Source organism: Antennarius striatus, chromosome 2, assembly GCF_040054535.1.
Source record: "Antennarius striatus isolate MH-2024 chromosome 2, ASM4005453v1, whole genome shotgun sequence".
Lineage (NCBI taxonomy): Eukaryota > Metazoa > Chordata > Actinopteri > Lophiiformes > Antennariidae > Antennarius > Antennarius striatus.
In genome coordinates this window covers 24,970,262-24,987,834 of record NC_090777.1, presented here as the reverse complement: position 1 = coordinate 24,987,834, position 17,573 = coordinate 24,970,262, and the positions used below count along the sequence as shown (strand labels likewise).

General features: G+C 46.9%; 4 protein-coding genes across 5 annotated transcripts; 2 read left to right on the top strand and 2 right to left on the bottom strand.

Annotated features, from left to right (window-relative positions):
• Nucleotides 1-40: 40 nt before the first annotated feature.
• On the bottom strand, nucleotides 41-7,042 carry ints11 (integrator complex subunit 11). The gene is made up of 17 exons (XM_068339502.1): nucleotides 6,839-7,042; nucleotides 6,544-6,641; nucleotides 6,047-6,120; nucleotides 5,732-5,960; nucleotides 5,548-5,646; nucleotides 5,437-5,471; nucleotides 4,849-4,987; nucleotides 4,707-4,771; nucleotides 4,435-4,624; nucleotides 4,268-4,351; nucleotides 4,108-4,197; nucleotides 3,731-3,893; nucleotides 3,524-3,634; nucleotides 1,738-1,799; nucleotides 1,501-1,643; nucleotides 1,269-1,398; nucleotides 41-179 (listed from the first exon to the last, which is right to left on the bottom strand). The coding sequence occupies exons 1-17, from the start codon at nucleotides 6,864-6,866 to the stop codon at nucleotides 114-116; spliced, it is 1,806 nt and encodes a 601-aa protein (XP_068195603.1). The 5' UTR covers nucleotides 6,867-7,042; the 3' UTR covers nucleotides 41-113.
• cptp (ceramide-1-phosphate transfer protein) lies at nucleotides 6,622-9,150 on the top strand. Of its 2 annotated transcripts, none has more exons than XM_068339531.1 (3): nucleotides 6,622-6,671; nucleotides 7,708-7,855; nucleotides 7,997-9,150. In XM_068339531.1, the coding sequence occupies exons 2-3, from the start codon at nucleotides 7,725-7,727 to the stop codon at nucleotides 8,517-8,519; spliced, it is 654 nt and encodes a 217-aa protein (XP_068195632.1). In that variant the 5' UTR covers nucleotides 6,622-6,671; nucleotides 7,708-7,724; the 3' UTR covers nucleotides 8,520-9,150. The 2 variants fall into 2 exon arrangements, with proteins under 2 accessions (XP_068195632.1, XP_068195623.1); XM_068339522.1 differs by lacking the exon at nucleotides 6,622-6,671 and adding an exon at nucleotides 7,500-7,604.
• A 569-nt stretch (nucleotides 9,151-9,719) lies between these two features.
• On the top strand, nucleotides 9,720-17,533 carry ubxn10 (UBX domain protein 10). Its single transcript, XM_068324285.1, has 3 exons — nucleotides 9,720-10,417; nucleotides 17,185-17,266; nucleotides 17,456-17,533. The coding sequence occupies exons 1-3, from the start codon at nucleotides 9,720-9,722 to the stop codon at nucleotides 17,531-17,533; spliced, it is 858 nt and encodes a 285-aa protein (XP_068180386.1).
• On the bottom strand, nucleotides 11,409-14,444 carry ddx19a (DEAD-box helicase 19a; the record flags this gene model as incomplete). The annotated part of the gene is made up of 9 exons (XM_068335693.1): nucleotides 11,409-11,470; nucleotides 11,557-11,748; nucleotides 11,819-11,981; nucleotides 12,485-12,722; nucleotides 12,823-13,000; nucleotides 13,087-13,201; nucleotides 13,278-13,401; nucleotides 13,985-14,077; nucleotides 14,227-14,444. Coding segments are annotated over 9 exons (1,383 nt in total), but the record flags the coding sequence as incomplete, so codon positions are not given.
• Nucleotides 17,534-17,573: the final 40 nt, after the last annotated feature.

The window sequence follows — 17,573 nt, the reverse complement described above, 5'->3', positions numbered from 1 at the left end:
TCCATGAATGAGTCCGCACGAAAAATAAACCAATCAGAGCTCCGCTCCTGAGGAGAGGGGCGTGGCGTCGTTCGGGGTCCCTGTATGAATAGAGAGCTTCCAGAACCAACGCTTCAGCACAGCCCAGAAGGAAGCCCTTTCTTCAGCAGAGATGACAGGAAGCTCCCCAGATCTTCATCCTGTCCAAGAGAACCAGACGGCATTGTGGGAAATCACATATCAGATCAGATTAAAGCAACGTTTAGTGGTGATTCGTCACACAACCCCCCCCCCCCCCCCCGGCTAAAGAAAACGACCCTTGTTCCTGCTTCTGATCGTGGGATGGAGGAACTTGTTCACGCCTGAAGAGGAACATTTGTCTAATCAGAAGCAGATGCTGAGCAGAGATCCCTCAGAGCGTGAACGCAACCAACGCCAATGCCGCCACGCCCCCCCCCCCCAAAAAAAACCCTAGCAGCCAAAACCAATGATAATCAAAGCTGAACATCCTCTTCAATGAACCAGATTAGATTAATTCATAGGAATGATTCTGGCACCGACCTGCTTCCCAGCTACACCGACACGTTTATTCTGACGTATGCTCTCATGTTCATTTCACTGCGCGTGTCCCGTATGAATCTCGACAACCAATCAGAGGCAGGTTCTGTCTCCGGTGGGTGTGGGGATCTGTTTTTATGTTCGGTTAAATTTTAAAGGATTAAAGGAGGCCTAAACAAACGGTTCGTGGTTTCGTCATTTGTGCTACCGGTGGACGGAAACGTTCTGTAAACACGTTTCACTTTCAACCCCCTCCCCACCCTCCATTGTGAGACTGTACACCCACAGGTTGTGTTCGCATCACAGGTCTCATCAGACCTCCGCTCAGCGCCGCGTGGGCGTCTTCCAGTTCTGACAGCAGTCAAATCAGAACTAGCGGACGTCTCCGGGGGGCTGGTTGGAGTGGGAGTCGACCAATAGGAAGACATGTTTACATCCTTTATATAACACATTGGTAAATGTTTACAGTATCTTGTTTTATATTCAATAAACGTCTGTTAAAGTTAAAAGAGTGAACCGTAGGCTTTCTTTCAGGAGGAATCTTCTTTTATTTCTGTCTTCATGTTTTAATGATGCTTTGCTGCCAAAATAAAGATGTGAACTCAAAACCACGTCCGACAATAAAGAATAAAATTGTAAAATAAAAAATAATATTAATTATATTAATTATTAATTATCCCAGTGAAGATCCAGTTAGGATCAGACCCGCTACAGATCGGGTCCAGACGTACCTGGTAACTCCAGGACAGCAGGAGGACTTTGGTCCCAGTTTCCTCAGCGGAGGAGGAGACCTTGATGACGATGGACTCCACCATGACGGTGCCGTCAGGGAGGTGCTGGATGGAGTAACCCTTCAACACGCTGAGAGGAGGACATAATGACACGTTAAGTTCCCCCCTGGAGGTAGTGGGGGTAGATTTCTAAACGCTGCAGGTGAGGATGAGGACACGGCGTCGCCCTCACCTCTTCAGGTGGGCATAGATCCTTTGAAGCGTCTCGGAGTCGCTGTGCGGGTCCTGCAGCTGCACCCGGCAGGTGAAGCGCAGCTGATGCTCGTTGAGGCCCAGCTCCTTCAGGGCCTGCTCCGACGACACCAGCTTCAGACTCTGTTCAGGTGGGGACAGGAAGCAGGAACAGGGTCACGTGAGGGCGGTCCGCTCCAAGTCAACCGCCAACTTACCTGATCAATGGTGGACTTACATTTTCTTTCATGATCAGGGTTCCATGCATGGCACGAGGTTTTTTAGGATCGGGAAGAGGCCCTTCATCGGTGTGGATAAACAAACAAACAAGACAGAGAACACAGGGGTGGGTTTAGTTAAGGATGACCCCAAAGCAATGCAGCGCTGAGTCAGCTGTTCCAAAGGTCCAATCAGAGGCATCAGAGTGGCCAAGAGACAGTACTCCAGGAGGATCGCCCCCCACTTCAGCGACAGCAAAAACACCAGGAACCTGTGGCGAGGGATTCAGTCCATTATGGACTACAACCCCTTCCGCAGTCCTGCTCCACCACTCTGCTGAATCAGAAGACTCCACCCCCTCCTGGTGACCAGGAGGGGGTGGCGTTGACGCTTTCTCCAGACAGCGTGAGGCAAATCCTCAGGAGGACCAACGCACGGAAAGCCCCAGGTCCTGACAACATTCCTGGTGGTATCCTGAGAGACTGTGCTGATGAGCTCACAGATCTCATCACAGACATCTTCAACATCTCCCTGAGACAAGCTGTTGTCCCCACCTGCCTCGAAGCCCCCATCCTTCTTCAACGACTACCACCCGGTTGCACTCACTGGACTCGCTGGACTTCCTGGCAGGGAGACCGCAGGCAGTTCGAGTCGGTAGCAACACCTCCAGCATCATCACGCTAAACACAGGAGCCCTCCAAGGATGCGTACTGAGCCCCCTCCTCTTCACTCTGCTGACACACGACTGCACACCAACTTCCAACTCCAACTTCTTCATAAAGTTTACAGACGACACGACTGTAGTGGGTCTCATCAACAACAACGATGAGACAGCCTACAGGAATGAGGCGAGCCTCCTGGCTACGTGGTGCAAGGACAACAATCTCCATCTGAATGTGGAGAAGACGAAGGAGATTGTTGTGGACTTCAGGAGAGAACGCACCCAGCATGCTCCACTAACCATCGATGGTGTTGCAGTAGAAAGGGTCAGCAGCACCAAGTTCCTGAGTGTGCACATAACCGAGGACCTGTCCAGGGGCCGCAACACTGCATCACTGGCCAAAAAAGCCCAAAAGCGACTCTACTTCCTCTGCAAACTGAGGAGAGCAAGAGCCCCACCCCCCATCATGCTCACCTTCTACAGAGGCACCATCGCGAGCATCTTAACCAGCTGCATCAGTGTGGCGCCTGCACCGTTTCCTGCCGCAAGACCCTGCAGCGCATCGTGAGAGCAGCTGAAAGATCACTGGTGTCTCTCTCCCTTCCCTTGCAGACATTTATAACACCCGCCTCACCCGCAAAGCCATCAGCATTGCAGGTGATCCCACCCCCACCCCTCTCACAGCCTTTCCAGCCTGCTGCCATCAGGTAGGAGACTGCAGAGTCTGCGGCCCAAAACCAGCAGGCTCAAGGACAGTTCCTTTCACCAGGCGTTCAGGAGGCTCAACTCCCTCCCTACTCTGCCCCCTGCCACAACCCTGAACTCTACCCTCACCATGCCCCCCACCCCCCTCGAGCAACTCCTCCCCCCGTGTTGTGCTGCCTATTGTTCTGCCTGTGTTGTACTGCCTGTGTTGTACAGCCCGTTGACCGTAGGTCGGACTCCAATTTCATCTGTGCTGTATGTCGTGCATGTATGGTACATTTGACAATAAAGCTGACTTTGACATGACTTTGAATCCGAGCTGTCAGGTTTGTGATTTCATGACCTGACAACCAAACGCATCTCCGGCGTCATCCACAAACATGTTGGGGTCCGAATCCCCTGAACATGAAACGAGGAGCTGACGTGTGAGAACCCGTACCTCCCAGAGCCATCTCCCTCTTCAGCAGGTTCAGGGAGATATCCACAGGAACGCTGGGGTTTGTCGTCACCATCGCCGTCTCTCCGTTAGCCGGCATGTAGCAGTTGATGCCTGGCGTGTAAAAACAGAAGCACAAACGAGTGACTCCTCCTCTTCCTGTCACCATGCGGTCATCCCCTCTAAAGCCATGGATGAGGATACACTTACTGAACTCCTGTTCAATTTTGCCTTTGAGGAATTCCATTTTAGCCGCTTCGCCATGGACCAGCAGCATGTTTCGAGGCTCCGCCATACGGATGAGCTGCATGATGCCTTTGGCGTCTGCGTGGGCACTGAAGGACATGTACTCCACCTGCAGCTTCACATCCAGCTGTAAGAATCAGAAGCATTAGAGCAGTTCATTAGACAGACGCTGATGGACAGATCGACCTCCCTCGTCCTGGAGTTCTATTTCCCTGACTTTCCTCTCACAGTTCATGAAATATTATTTTTTACAAACTACTAGAAGTCATATAGCTGCAGAGCAAGAACCAGCATCTAAGCCACGGCCATAAAGGGGGGGGGGTGATGGAAGGACCCCTCACCACTGCTCTCCCTTCCATCTCCAGCTTCTTGTGTCCGTTCAGGATCTTGTGACCGATCGTTCCTTGCACGCAGTATCCGGGCATGATCACCTTCAAGAAGAGCAGAATTAGCTCAAGTTCCTTGTTTTTGAATCCGTTTCCTCTCATTTCACAAACTCACCATGTTCTTCTCATTGCCAGCCCACTTCTTGAAGATCTGCAAAGACTGGCCGGCGTGCAGCATCCCCGGCGTGGCAAAGACCACCTGGAGTCACACAAATGGAGGTGAAACGCTTGAATCTCTGTGGCGAAGCTTTTGTGACTCAGTGAAGGAGGAACTTAACTTACCATCGGCCCGGGGTTGTCGGCGTAGGAGCGATCGAAGGCCTTGATGTGCTTGAATTCAAACATGTTTCTCTGAACAAAGGTTTTTCGGATCTTCTGATTAGTCCACGTGATGAAAAGTTTGTAATAGTGATTGGCTTTCTCTGTCAGGCCAGTGGAGAAGTAGATGGGGGCCTTCAAGTTCATCCTTTCCCTGGTTGGGGAGAAGTGATGATCAGTACTTCTGCCCAATGACAAAGCTCACACACACACATACACACACACATACACCCTACCAAAATGTTTCCAGTAGGATGCAGAGTTCTTGAGCTCTTCCCAAGGCGAACACCGGAATGAGAACCTGAAAAGATGAAAAGAAAATACAGATGAGAAACTGAAGTTTCATCACAGAAGACTTTCAGCGCCGCTGAATCTCACCTTCCCTCCTCTTTCTATGCTTTCATGCACTTTCTTCAAAAAGTCCCTCTCTCTGCATCTCTTGGAGTCGCGGATGGTGGTGGCGTACGTTGATTCAGAGATGAGGATGTCCGGACGACACTTATCGATCCAAGCAGCGCTGCAAACACACGACACGATAAACACTTATGGGATGATAGTTGACGCCGATGAGTCCACAAACATCTCATTGTTGGCTTTACCTCGATTATCCCATAGTCACATACAGAATTAATCAAATATGATCATTTATTTTCATGTGATATACAGTCAATATGGTTTGATCAATACATTCCAATAAGATTCCTAAGTTAATGGAACATTGTTCCGTCCTCCGGTTGGCAGAAAGACCCTGAGATTTGACAGCTACGAGCTACAAGCCAGAATGCTAACGTCACATTAGCTTCACATACATGCTCAGAGATTTTTTCCTAATTAGCGCTTAGCAGTCATGTGACAAGTCATGTGTTTTAATGGACCTTTGTGTGCAATAAGGAAACAACTGAGACCCATCAGCCAATCAGACAGTAGGTCCAGCAGGACAGCACAAACACGGTAGACACCACTTACCCTAAATGCCTGTCAGGCGTCATGTTGTAGTCTCCCTGAAACAGAACAAGAGGTTATTGTGGGATCTCCCTGGTCAGACTCAGCTTGTGACCTGGACCGGTTTCCACTCACAGTGTAGACCACAGACTCCGATCCCACTTTGATTTGAACCATAGCAGCTCCTAGGACATGTCCAGCGTAGTACGCCTTGATCTCCAGCTCATCGTCCACCTGCCAGCAGCACAACAAAACACTTTGCTATAAAGAGATCAGTTGGTGCAGAAACGACTGAGCGCCGGTGAAACCACTGCAGCACCTGCACAGTTTGGTGGAGGTTCAAAGGCACTACTTTCTTCATGCAGTCCTTGATCATCTGTGAGGTGAAGAAGTTGGTTTCTCCCTTTTTGTCAACAGTGATTTTCCGGAAGTCTTCCAGCAGAATGGGGCAGATGGCCTTGGTGGGATGGGTCATGTAGATGGGCCCGTCGTAGCCCACCATCTCACTCATGTACGGCAGAGCGCCGCAGTGGTCCAAGTGGAAATGGCTGAGAAAAGAACAGGAATATAAATATTACTATTCCTCATTTTTCAGTGCAAATTGATGTTTACTATAGATGTCAGGGCAACAAACCTGATAATCACACAGTCCAGATACTCTGTCAGACGACCGTTCTGGGTTATATAAGAAAAGTCTGGGAAGCGTCTCTGCAAGGACAAAACGGGATTAGGCTGCATGTGATTTTCTTCACGGATTATCATAACTTTAAGGATGCTTGAAAAGGAATAAGACTCAAATGGACTCGACTGATTATGGAAGAGGTAATCTGCTAGCATTATCATAGATTATTCTGGTTATTATTTTATTGATTTAATGGCTGATTTTATTTATTCACTTAAATAAAATCAGCCATTTTATTGAAGTGAATAAAATGCAGAAAAACCACACTCTCACATGCACAGTGGTGTCTTTAAAATGTTCAATGACCGCACGTCCAGCTCCTATGTTGGACTTCATTTTTGTGACTATGTCATAACTGATTTTTACGACAAAAAGAAAACAAACTAAAAGGAAAAACCTGTTGTTGTTTTTTCCCCCTGCTTGATTACATAAAAGACCTCTTTTCTTACGTCATCATTGTATCCCATGTGCATCCCACAGTCGAGCATTATATTTTTTCCTCCAATAGAAACGAGGATGCAGCTGCGGCCGACATCCTGTCCAGCACCTTGGACAGGGAGCAGAGAAGTTAACTCCAGTAAGAACCTTTAGCTTCAATGGCTAAAAAACACGTCTAATGACGTCAAATTCACATTTTATCTACATTTATTACTACATAAAATACAGGATATTACTGTTAAAAGTGAGGAAACTTAGCAGGTAGATCATTGAACTAGTCCTGCTAGCAGCTGTGATGCTACTCACCCAGCGGGGTTACTTTTATTTCGGGCATGTTTTCACATCAGTCGGTCTAGTTAGAGGGAAAAGACTAACAACCCGGTAACCCAGGTGGTGTGAATGCTCCCCAGCAATAACCCGTTTTTTCCCTAAAAAAACAGTTTATTGTCTAACTAGTAAGCTTGTGGGGTCAATTTGAAGAGCTAAGCACGAATTAGTTTTAAGCTAGTGGTAAACATAAAAGCTTCCGGAATGGACATTCAAAATAAAATACTTGTTCTGAAAATGATACAAAATATATCTATTTTTAACCCTATTTAACGGAAAATATTGTTAGCTTATGAGTTGATTTGTGTGTATTCATATTAATCTACACATAATTCAAATTCATACAGCCAGAACCGTTCCACATCGTAGTTTTTCCTATCTTTTTTTCCTCTTACTACATATATACTTTGATTCTGTCATTAGCAGAAACCTTTGAAATAAAATTTACACATATATAGAAGCTAGAACGTTTGATATGTGCATTAAAGGCAAAAAATATGTATAAACTATGGTTAAAAACAGACAAACCACAAAGAAAACATCATGTGGCTAATATATGAAGGTGACTGTAGAGATGAATGCTTTTATTTTGAAGATAAAGTTACCAAACATCCTGTGTTTCCCGGTTTGAGTCTGCGCAGTAGATGCATCCTTCAGGCGGACGCATCAATGGACTGAGGGACTCAAACGTTCGAACCACATGAGAGGAAACGCGTAGTTGTTTGTTTGCGTTATCTTTTTGACGGTAACAACATTCTGTCTGTTGGCATTTGTCAAGTGTCAAATGTTTTGCTAGCTGTTAGCTACATTAGCTCGTTCATTTGGTGCTTTTCCCCCTCACTGTCCAGCTTCCTGGTACAGAACGATGGCTGGTCACGTGGCTTCAGAGGAGCAATTCAGTTTACAGGAGGTTCTGGACACGTTCAGATTGTGTTTGTCAGAAAATAAAGAAGTTTATCTTCAGCACTATGTTGCTGGGTGGCGCGGCCTGGTAAAGTAAGTGATCTAGGCTTGTGTAATATTCAGTATATTTGTGGAGAATTCCTTGTGCACCTACAGCATGACCCTGTTGTTTGTGCATCAGGAGAAATTCTCGCTTATTTGTTAACATGCTGAGTTTCTTTATTCTTAAAACAGGTTTCTGAACAGCTTAGGGAGTGTGTTTGGCTTCATATCCAAGGATGCTGTCAACAAGATTAAGATCCTGGTCACCTACCTGGAAGGTGAGAACGGTTCCCAGTACGTCACCGTCCAGTCGATGGTCGCCTATGAGCTGGACAACGGACTGGTGGACCTGACCAAACGGGGAAGTCATCCAGAGTCAGGATGTCGCACCCTGCTGCGGCTGCACCGCGCCCTGAGGTGGCTGGAGCTCTTCTTGGAGCGCCTCCGCACCAGCAACGAGGACAGCAAGACGTCCATCATGTGTGCCGAGGCCTACAACGTGTCCCTCTCCCAGCACCACCCGTGGTTGATCCGGAAGGCTGCGGGAATGGCGTTCTGTGTGCTTCCGGGACGTCCCGCTTTCTTTGAAGTGATGAATGTAGGCCCTCCGGAGCAGGTTGTGGCCATGCTAGGGGAAGCCCTACCTCTGATCTCTGAAGTGTACCAGATCACAGAGGAACTTTATGCCCAACGTGACCTGCTAAAATTACCCTGAAAGCGACACTTGGTAGGGATAGGGTTACACTACAACGTGATTGTGACTAACTTCAATGATTATGTCTAACATCTGTTTGTCATAGGCATTCCATAATTTACTGGTAGTAAAAATAATAAGCCAGACCAGAAGTCTTTAATTGTGGACTCAGAGTTTTAGCTTCATTCATGTCTTATTTCTTCTATGAATTGCAGAACTTGCTGTTAAACCTCGGATGGATGTGATTGTGTACCTTATACAGAATGTATGTTTTCTGTTTGGCAGGTGGTTGTTAAATTATGTTTGATTTGATGATTATATATCTACTAGAGAAAGTTATATTAAAAAAACCCAGACAAGTAAAGTGGAATCCATGAAAACAATGTTTGTCTACAAAAGGTAAGAACGTGACGTTTTGTACTTCACATGGCGACACAAACAAACGTGTGTTATCAGGCGTGTCATTATGGCTTCATTATAAACAAGAAGGAACTCCAGTTAAAGAAAAAAAACCCCCTGATCCATTCAGAGGATTAATGCTGCGTAAATAATGATTGATTTCTTCTCTGAAATGAAGCACGTTACCATCTGCTGTGCTTGTACTTTACATACTATAGGAGTGTTTTTACTCTGCCTTGGTTACTTAAATACGGTATACTGCATATGTAAAAAAATTTACATATAAATATATAAATACTGTGTATAGAGAGTGAGTCCTTTATATATCTGCTATTGAACTTAGTTGAACCTTTAAATGCATGACGATGCGTGACTTTTCAGAGTGTTTCTATGTAGTGGTATGACGACACACACCCGCATGTTGGTAATTTTTTTCATGCAAGAGAAATTACCGAAGCGGAATTTTGCAGATAAATCAGTTTGATCTTTAAATCGCTGTAATTTGGGAGCCGTTCAATCTCGTTCATGCAGCTGCATTTACACAACTCCACCACCAGGGGTCCCACCGCCCGACGTCGCCCCACCACGTTGTCATGGCAACTCCACCGACGCTCGAACGCGTCTCCCTGCTCAAGCTGGTAAACATCGTAAAGCGACTCAAAGTAAAGCCCACAAACGGACTTTTAAAGGTTTTACCGGAACCGGAACTTCAGTGATGCGGCTCCGAAGCTTCAGATTAGCGGGTGGAGGCGATCACGTGACTTTATTTACTGCCCAACGTGAAGAAACGACTGAGACGCTTCAGTCCGCTTCCGGTTATCGATGCATTTAACGAGGCCAAAGTCGTCGAAAGGAAGAAGCAGGTCTGCCGTGAACGCGCCTCCACGCGCGGGTGACGCGGCCTGCATCCAGGGGTCACGCGCATTTCCGCAGCCCGCTGCGCCCGAAGGGCCTGAAACCAACTTCCGGTCGCAGACCCAGGCCGTCATGAGGCCGGCCGGCCAGCGGAGTCCCGATTGCGTCCCGCAGACGCTGCGCTACACCCCGCCTGCTGCGCCACCGTCCCTGAACAAGTACAAGGTTCTTCCGTCCATAGAGAGGAGGCCCTCAGAGAAGGTTCTGGAGAAAGGGGTGTCCAGCCTCAGCCTGAACCATGATGTGCTGCAGCAGAGGCCGAAGAAACCAGATCTTCCAGATGTGATCCAGATCAGCAGCTCTGAAGTGCACAAGGTGGTCCATCCCACACCCCTTGACCCGGGATCAGAGATGTCCAAAGATCTCTTCGGCAGCTTGCTGCTCGCCATCCGAGCTCCATGCGGCAGGAGGTTCCAGCAGCGCTTTGAGCCCACAGACACGCTGCTGCAGGTGAGGAGCAGCGCCGAGGTCAGGTACGGGGCCAGCTACAAAGGCGCCGCCATCGAGACCGTGGAGGTGCCGCGCAGGTCCTTCACCGCCATGGACCTGACCCTGGCCCAGTGTGGCATCTCCAACAGATCGGTACTGTGCATCTCCCACAGGGAGTGAACATGACTTTTATTTTGAAATTCAAACCGGTTTCCTGGAGTCGCCTCTCCTGCAGTGTGCATCAGTTTCCAGGTACAGGTGTGGTGGACATGAATCAAATGTGATTTTAATTGATTAGGAGGCAGCTGATCACGTTTTAACAGACATATGGATCCTTCACCCTCTGATGATCTATGGGTTCTGCTGCATGATCAAAGCAGATTTAATCTATGACTGATGTGGTGGACAACCTGGTTCAGGTGTGTTTGGGTTGGTTCTACCTGTGAGGTTCTTTCAAGCCAAATAAAAGTTTTTCATGATGAACAGAAGGCGTGTGACTCCCAAGTGCCCCCGTTACCCCCTACTGGGTGAGGGTTTAAGGCAGCAGATGTGTCGCCGTGGGGGGAACAGGTGCGCTGTTGTCAGGTAACACCGTCACTCAGAGCTGGTTGGATGATGGACCGTTCACACGGACACGGTTCTGCATTTGATGGTTTTTATTGAGGGTCCCCATTTATGTTTTTACACGTACAGAACAGAACTGGGAATGTTATCTTCAGTTTATCCTGGAGAATCTCCAGTTTATCACTGCAGTTTCTGACCGACCAAAGACTCCCAAAACTAGACCCAATCTTTTACATGAACCAAACTTAACGGTGTTATGAATTTAAACCACAAACTTTTAAGTTCTGTTCATAAATGAGATTTTACACGGAGGAGAACATTTATTTTTTGCCCACACAAACACTGAGGGACAGAACATGAAAGTAACTTCTAAACATCTGACACAGGTTCTGTCACCTGAACTTAAAGTAGAAGATCCAATTCTCGAGTCATCACTTCTTTCATTAATCAAACCAGAAACTGTTTTTTCACTTGTTAAACGCGGTTTAAACAGCCGGCGATTTGTCTGTGAAGGTTAAACATTCACATTATTAAATTTCTGAAATAAGATCCGAACAAACGCTCCACAGATGTCGCACCAGAACCGCACATCCAACGACGCTTTCAGCACAGCAACTTCTCTATGTCTTCAAAATCGTTGGTGTCAAGTTTCAGGATGTTCCTGTCTGTGGGAGGCAGAAGGAACGAGTTTTGGTTGAATTTATTGCTTTTCCAGGGTCACATGATGAAACTGGCAGGAATGGGAACCTACTGAAATGCAGCTCAATCTGATGGATCATGTCCATGCTGCGTTCGCTGTCAACCATGTTGATCGCAAACCCTCTTTTGCCAAAGCGCCCCGTGCGGCCGATACGGTGAAGGTACGTCTCGTAGTCAGCCTCGCCGTTCAAGTTCACCGGGAGGTCAAAGTTCACCACGAGGGTCACTTGCTCCACATCAATGCCTGTGATGAAAAGCGTGGCGTTAATGTCTTGATGACAGCAAACATGAAGGTGTCATCAGAACGCCCTCACCTCTGGAGCACACGTTGGTGGTCACCAGCACCTTCTCCTTGCCATCCCTGTAGCGCTCGATGACGGCGGCTCTCTGTTCCACCGTCAGTTCGGCGCTCAGCAGCGCCACCTGGTGGCCTTCATCGGCCAGCTTTTTGACAAGCCACGACGCAGCTTTGCGCGTCTGAAGAAAAAGCAACAATTTATCAAAGACGTACTTACCGATTAGAAATTCTGAATCACAGCAAGTGAAAACCTGAAATCAATAAAAACAGCGTGGCACCGGTGGCGATCGACTCATGCCTTACATAGAACACGCTTACAAAACACGTGAACTGCAAAGCATGATTAAACCTGGGTGGTAAAAGGTCCATACGGTCTCTTTTAACCCGGCCAGATTACCATGGTAACGTAACCCTGAGGGGACATGAGCCATAAAGAATTTGATTCCTTGACGATCGATCGTATGTAGTGTTATCCATCTGTATCCGTCTGTGTGACGTGGACCAGCTGCTGATAAAGTTCTGATCAGTCAGACAGAAATTAATTTTAGTCTCGAGTTAAAATTATTTATCAGGTTTTTAAGTTTATGAGCTGTCACAAATAAATGAGGACACCAACACTGCAGCATCAAAAAAAGTGATATCACATCCAGGTGGCAGGTGTGAAAGAGCTGAGATGACTCACATGGCAGAAGATCATGGCCTGAGCGATGGTCAGGATCCCGTACAGGTGACAGAGGGATGTGAACTTGTCCCATTTGTTCTTGCAGACCACATAGAACTGCTTGATGTTGTCAAGCGTCTCCTCTTCACGCTTCAGCCTGATGATGTTGGGATCAGGAACCAAAGTCTCAGCGAACTTCCACACGTCGTCCCCGAAGGTCGCAGAGAAGAGGAGCATCTGACAGTCTTGTCTCAGCAGTCTGGGGGTAGAAGGGGGGATACAAGGAAAGAGGCGGGTAGAGGGATGTTGGTTCAGGACGCCATATAGACCAGGCGTCTTCGGTTTCTGCATGTGACCACCTGTGGATACGCATGCTCTGGTCCCGATGACCCTGCATGGAGATCATCACATCGGCCTCGTCCAGCACAAACATGGAGATCTTCTGGGGGTCGATGAGCTTGTACTTGATCAGCCAATCACAGAGGGTTCCTGGCGTTCCAATGACAATCTGCTGCTCCACTTTGTCACCTCGCCGCACTTAGAAGAAGAAGAAGAAGAGCAAACAGAGGTCAGAAGCGTTGACTCGTTCCATCATGTGATTATGATCACAGTCCAGTTCTTACTTCTGCTGCCCCTGACGGCGTAGGCCAGCTTCACCTCGGGACAGAATCGACCCATCTGCTCAATAACCTGACCGATCTGGAGTGCCAGCTCGTATGTCGGCGAGACGCAAAGGCACTGTGGGAACCATACGGTTTTATTTGGACAAAAGCACAGCATCTACAACTGATGGCAGGTCACATGTTCCACTCACCTGAGTCCATTTATTGGCTGGATCGATGTTATTGAGCATGGCGAGAGAAAAGGCGGCAGTTTTCCCTGTGCCAGACTGAGACTGGGCGATCAGGTTCTGAGGTCTGGACCGAGAAAAAACGAGTCAGAACGAGGATTTTATTGATCAGACACGTCATTTGGTCAGATTTAAATGTTTTAATGTCCCCAACATTTTTTGCGCCACGGAGCAGTTTAACGTCGGACAATATTTTCAGACCAGAATTTAAGGCGTGGCAGATAATTAATAATAAAAAAAAGATACGACCATCATAATAACAGTTTTTTGCAAAATGTATTAATAAACGTGAATCCAATGTGTGTGAAATGTTATTTTTTTTGTTAACTTGATAAGTTCAATGTAGGGGTAATGTATTCAGTGTTAGCGGTTCGAGTGGCCCCCTCTAAGAAGGGAGTCATGTGACCGAGGCAAGCATCTTGATAAGCTTCAAGTGTGAGTCACTGACAGATGTGGAGATAGTCCAATACTTTTCCAAAACAAAACATCTTTCAGAATCAGATAATAAATAAAACAGTTATGTATTCTTTCTGTGCGGCCCGGTAACAATTGACCCACAGACCGGTACTGCTCTGCAGCCTTGGGTTCTGGGGCCACCATCATAATGGACAATATTCTCTTTTTTCCCTTAACATTTAAGAGATCAATAAAAAAGTGTTGAAGGAACTTACGGCTGGGCTAGCATCATGGGTAGAGCATTCTCCTGGATCTTGGACGGCCGGTTGAAGCCCATGCTGTACACTCCCTTCAGCACCTCTGGCTTCCTGTCAACATCACATCACCATGACAACAATGTCCAGCATCCTCACCCTTTCTCGCCTCTGTGTAGTTCTGTTTCTGTTGTCTAGGTCTATGATTCGGAAATTCTGATGTTTTGTAAGAGTGAAGGAGGTAAAATGTGATGAAAACTCACAATCTGAGCTCGTCGAACGACTTGATGGAGAACAAGGGGGAGGACGGATCCTGCTGCAGAACCTCCACCACGTTCCGGTTCACCACCAGGGTGCGGCGGATGATCTTATTCAGCAGGGACTGACCAGCCAGGTCCACCCGCTCCTCCTCCTCCCAATCTTCGGAAGACTGTGAAACATTACCTGTACAGGTGATCAGAATGATGACGTCCGACGGCACACGTCACCCAAGATTTAAAAAAAAAAAAAAAAAAAAAGCAGCCGGGTACTTACTGTTGACGTCACGTGGACATTTGGCTCCACTTTTCCCTGAGAAAAACATTTTCTGGGAGAAAAAAACCCCGTTTTTTTTATTTTTTATTAAAAGGGTAACAAAGATCATATTTAAAAATATAGTTAACTTTATATTTAACAGTCGATTTAAAATTAAACTTGTAATTAAAGGTGCGCATCTCCCGCTGCCATTTTGGACTAGCTTACAGCTATGTAGCATATCTAGCTAACCCGAGAGAACTTAATGAGTTGCAACCATTAACGCGTTTCAGACTTCAAGTTACCCGACAAGGTGACGTCACAGCTCCGTGAACATCCGCTGGAGTCGAAAGAATGTCTCCAGACATTGTGAGACACGAGTTGTGCATTTATTTCGGAGAAACAACACGTTTATCGTAAAGTTAAATGAAAACGTGATGACGTACGTGATGACGCCCACCTGTCGCGAGCCGGACGAACTTCGACTCGTGATGCCTTCAGGACAGTGGGATGTAGCCCGTTCATACCTCCACTGGCAACAAAATAAAATGATTTAAATGCTAAAGTATTGATTATATTAGTTTATAATCTACAGTATTCAAAAGAGACAACTTTATTGTTTTAATAAGCAAAACAAACACTGGAAATCCATCCATCTATCCATTTTCTTCCGCTTTATCCGCTGCAGCGGGTCACGGGGAGCTGGAGCCTATCCCAGCTTGCGTAGGGCGTGAGGCGGGGGACACTCCGGGCACAACGCCAGTACGTGGCGGAGCCACACACAAAGACAGACAATCACGCACACACAAACACACACTCACTCCAATGGGCAATCTGGGACCGGCCAATTAACACTGGAAATCACGGACTTTTATTTCTACAAAGTTTTCCATGAGCACCTGAACGCACCACAGTGAACCGGCTGACACGCCCGCCGCAGACCACAGGTCAGTTCTATCGGAATAATGACCAGATTTCTAATTGATGATTGGTTATCATTTGATGTGTTGATCCGATTTTATCGTATTTATTTCTTCCGTCCACTGATGAACGTGTACCTGGTTAAATACTTTCTGCTGTGTAAACAATGTTGGAATGGAACATAGAAATGCAGTACAGGAACAAAACATGAATTTATCATCAAGATGATTTCCATAGTTCTAAGATGATTTCTAAAAATCAACCTGAGCACCATAGCAGTGACATCATCACTCTTCCAGTCATGTGATCTTTTCCCAGGAGGTCCACAAGCAGCCTGCCCTTTGACAGGCACAACCTCACCATGAGCAGATCTGTTTCGATGGAAGCTTTGGACCCATATCTCCATGGTTACGGACTGATGGAGAAATCTCTCAGGAACTGACATATCTGAATTTCATCACATGTTTGAGGAGTTCCCAGGATATTTCCTCCACATGTGGAGTCTTGTTGCCACCGTGTCCTCATGTTCTCACGATGCCCTTGAACACTGAGGAGGTGATGATTACACAGAGACCCGTGTGGCTCATTTTTCTAGACACAGCTGGCTTCAAATTTTCAATTACCAAATGCAGAAATGAATAAATAATAAAATTTCAGCAATATGACAAAAAGCTGTTGGACTGGTGGGCGTCGGATGAGGGCGGCATAACTCCACTCCCCCCACCAAAACTGATTAATCACTGCTTTTCAGTCCACTTGAGTGAAATACAGCAAACTGTCACATTTAAGGGGGTGGGACAAAAAAAACCCCAACTATAAATAAATTAACGCCCCAACTTCTTCAGAAATAAAGTCAGTGCCACACGATAGAAACAGAAACATTTTTAGACAATAAACCAGAGCTTTACACAGATGAGATACCATAATTCCCCAACTCGACCCTCCACTTGTTGCCATGAAAACATAAAACATAATGAAAAAAAGTCTAGCAAAATGCATAAGTCTTAAAAATATATATGATGCAAATGCATTTGTTTGAAATTTATTCAATAGCTGTAAAACTAGTTTTAAAATGACCAAAAAAAACCCCAAAACAAATATCAATATTTTCCTCCAAAACAAGAATAAAAATGATCAAATGTCCAAAATGATGATCAAGTTTGAGGTGTCGGAGGTTTCTGTAAACAGATGAGCTTCAGCTGCTTCTACCAGGATCAGAAGCCGGCCTGCTGACAGGAGACAGTGGACTCACAACGGAAGGATTTCAGTGGAACAGAACCTTCTGCTCCTTGGTTGTTGTGAGAGAGAGCCTCCATGTGTTGTTGTGTCACCCTGTCTGGAGGCTGGGAACAGATAGATGGGGGTGGGGGTGGTGGAGGGTGGGGGGGTGGGGGGTTTATTGGCTGCAGGTTAATTCAATTTCAAGGCGGATGTTTCAGCCAACCCACACACACACACACGCACGCTACCACACACACACACGCACGCACGCACACACACACACACACACACACACACACACACACACACACACACACACACACACACACACACACACACACACACACACACACACACACACACACACACAGACGCCATCTACATTTCTACCACCACCAAAACGAATTTATAAACACACATTAATTGTCATGGTAACTGTGCAAGAAAACAGACGGATCAAACGGAGTGATCACCAAACACAGAGGAGCCCAACACCCACACTGATTCAAAACGTTAAGACCCTTCCCATCACCCTGGAGGGTAGGGGGCGGGGTGGGGGGTGGAAGATCTGAGGTGGATGTCTCACGCTCCATCGCCCACCCACCGGCTCCTCCCAGCTCCTTTTGCTCTCCTGCTGTTATTATACATGTGATTTACACTATTTAGAAAGGATACCTGAATGGACCCTGTTGTCATCGATACAAGGGAGGGCTGGAGCCAGGGGTGTGTGCTGACGCGTTGATTATGCTTCTGATGGGGAAAGAGGATGTTCATTGAAAGGTCTGGAACCTCTATTTCAGCCTCCCCCACCCCCCACCCCCCGCCCCTCTCTCTAAGCCCTCCAACTCCAGCATCCACAGGGAGGAGGCGGAGGAAGAGGAAGGGGAGGGATGGAGAGAAGAGGAGCACAAATGAAACAGTTTTTGCAACCACATGTTGCTGTGCTCGACTGAGA

What these genes read in the sequence shown, in the direction of transcription:
- ints11 (XM_068339502.1), bottom strand. Translation starts at nt 6,866, where the DNA reads ATGCCCGAAATAAAAGTAACCCCGCTGG. An exon ending in ACGCCTGACAGGCATTTAGG is followed by an intron (nt 4,988 to 5,436) that starts GTAAGTGGTGTC and finishes GTGTGTTTGCAG; the next exon opens with CGCTGCTTGGATCGATAAGT. An exon ending in CCGACAACCCCGGGCCGATG is followed by an intron (nt 4,352 to 4,434) that starts GTAAGTTAAGTT and finishes GTGTGACTCCAG; the next exon opens with GTGGTCTTTGCCACGCCGGG.
- cptp (XM_068339531.1), top strand. Translation starts at nt 7,725, where the DNA reads ATGGCTGGTCACGTGGCTTCAGAGGAGCAATTCAGTTTACAGGAGGTT. An exon ending in GGGTGGCGCGGCCTGGTAAA is followed by an intron (nt 7,856 to 7,996) that starts GTAAGTGATCTA and finishes TTCTTAAAACAG; the next exon opens with GTTTCTGAACAGCTTAGGGA.
- ubxn10 (XM_068324285.1), top strand. Translation starts at nt 9,720, where the DNA reads ATGCATTTAACGAGGCCAAAGTCGTCGAAAGGAAGAAGCAGGTCTGCC. An exon ending in CTGTGCATCTCCCACAGGGA is followed by an intron (nt 10,418 to 17,184) that starts GTGAACATGACT and finishes GGGGGGTGGAAG; the next exon opens with ATCTGAGGTGGATGTCTCAC. An exon ending in CTCCTGCTGTTATTATACAT is followed by an intron (nt 17,267 to 17,455) that starts GTGATTTACACT and finishes CCTCTCTCTAAG; the next exon opens with CCCTCCAACTCCAGCATCCA.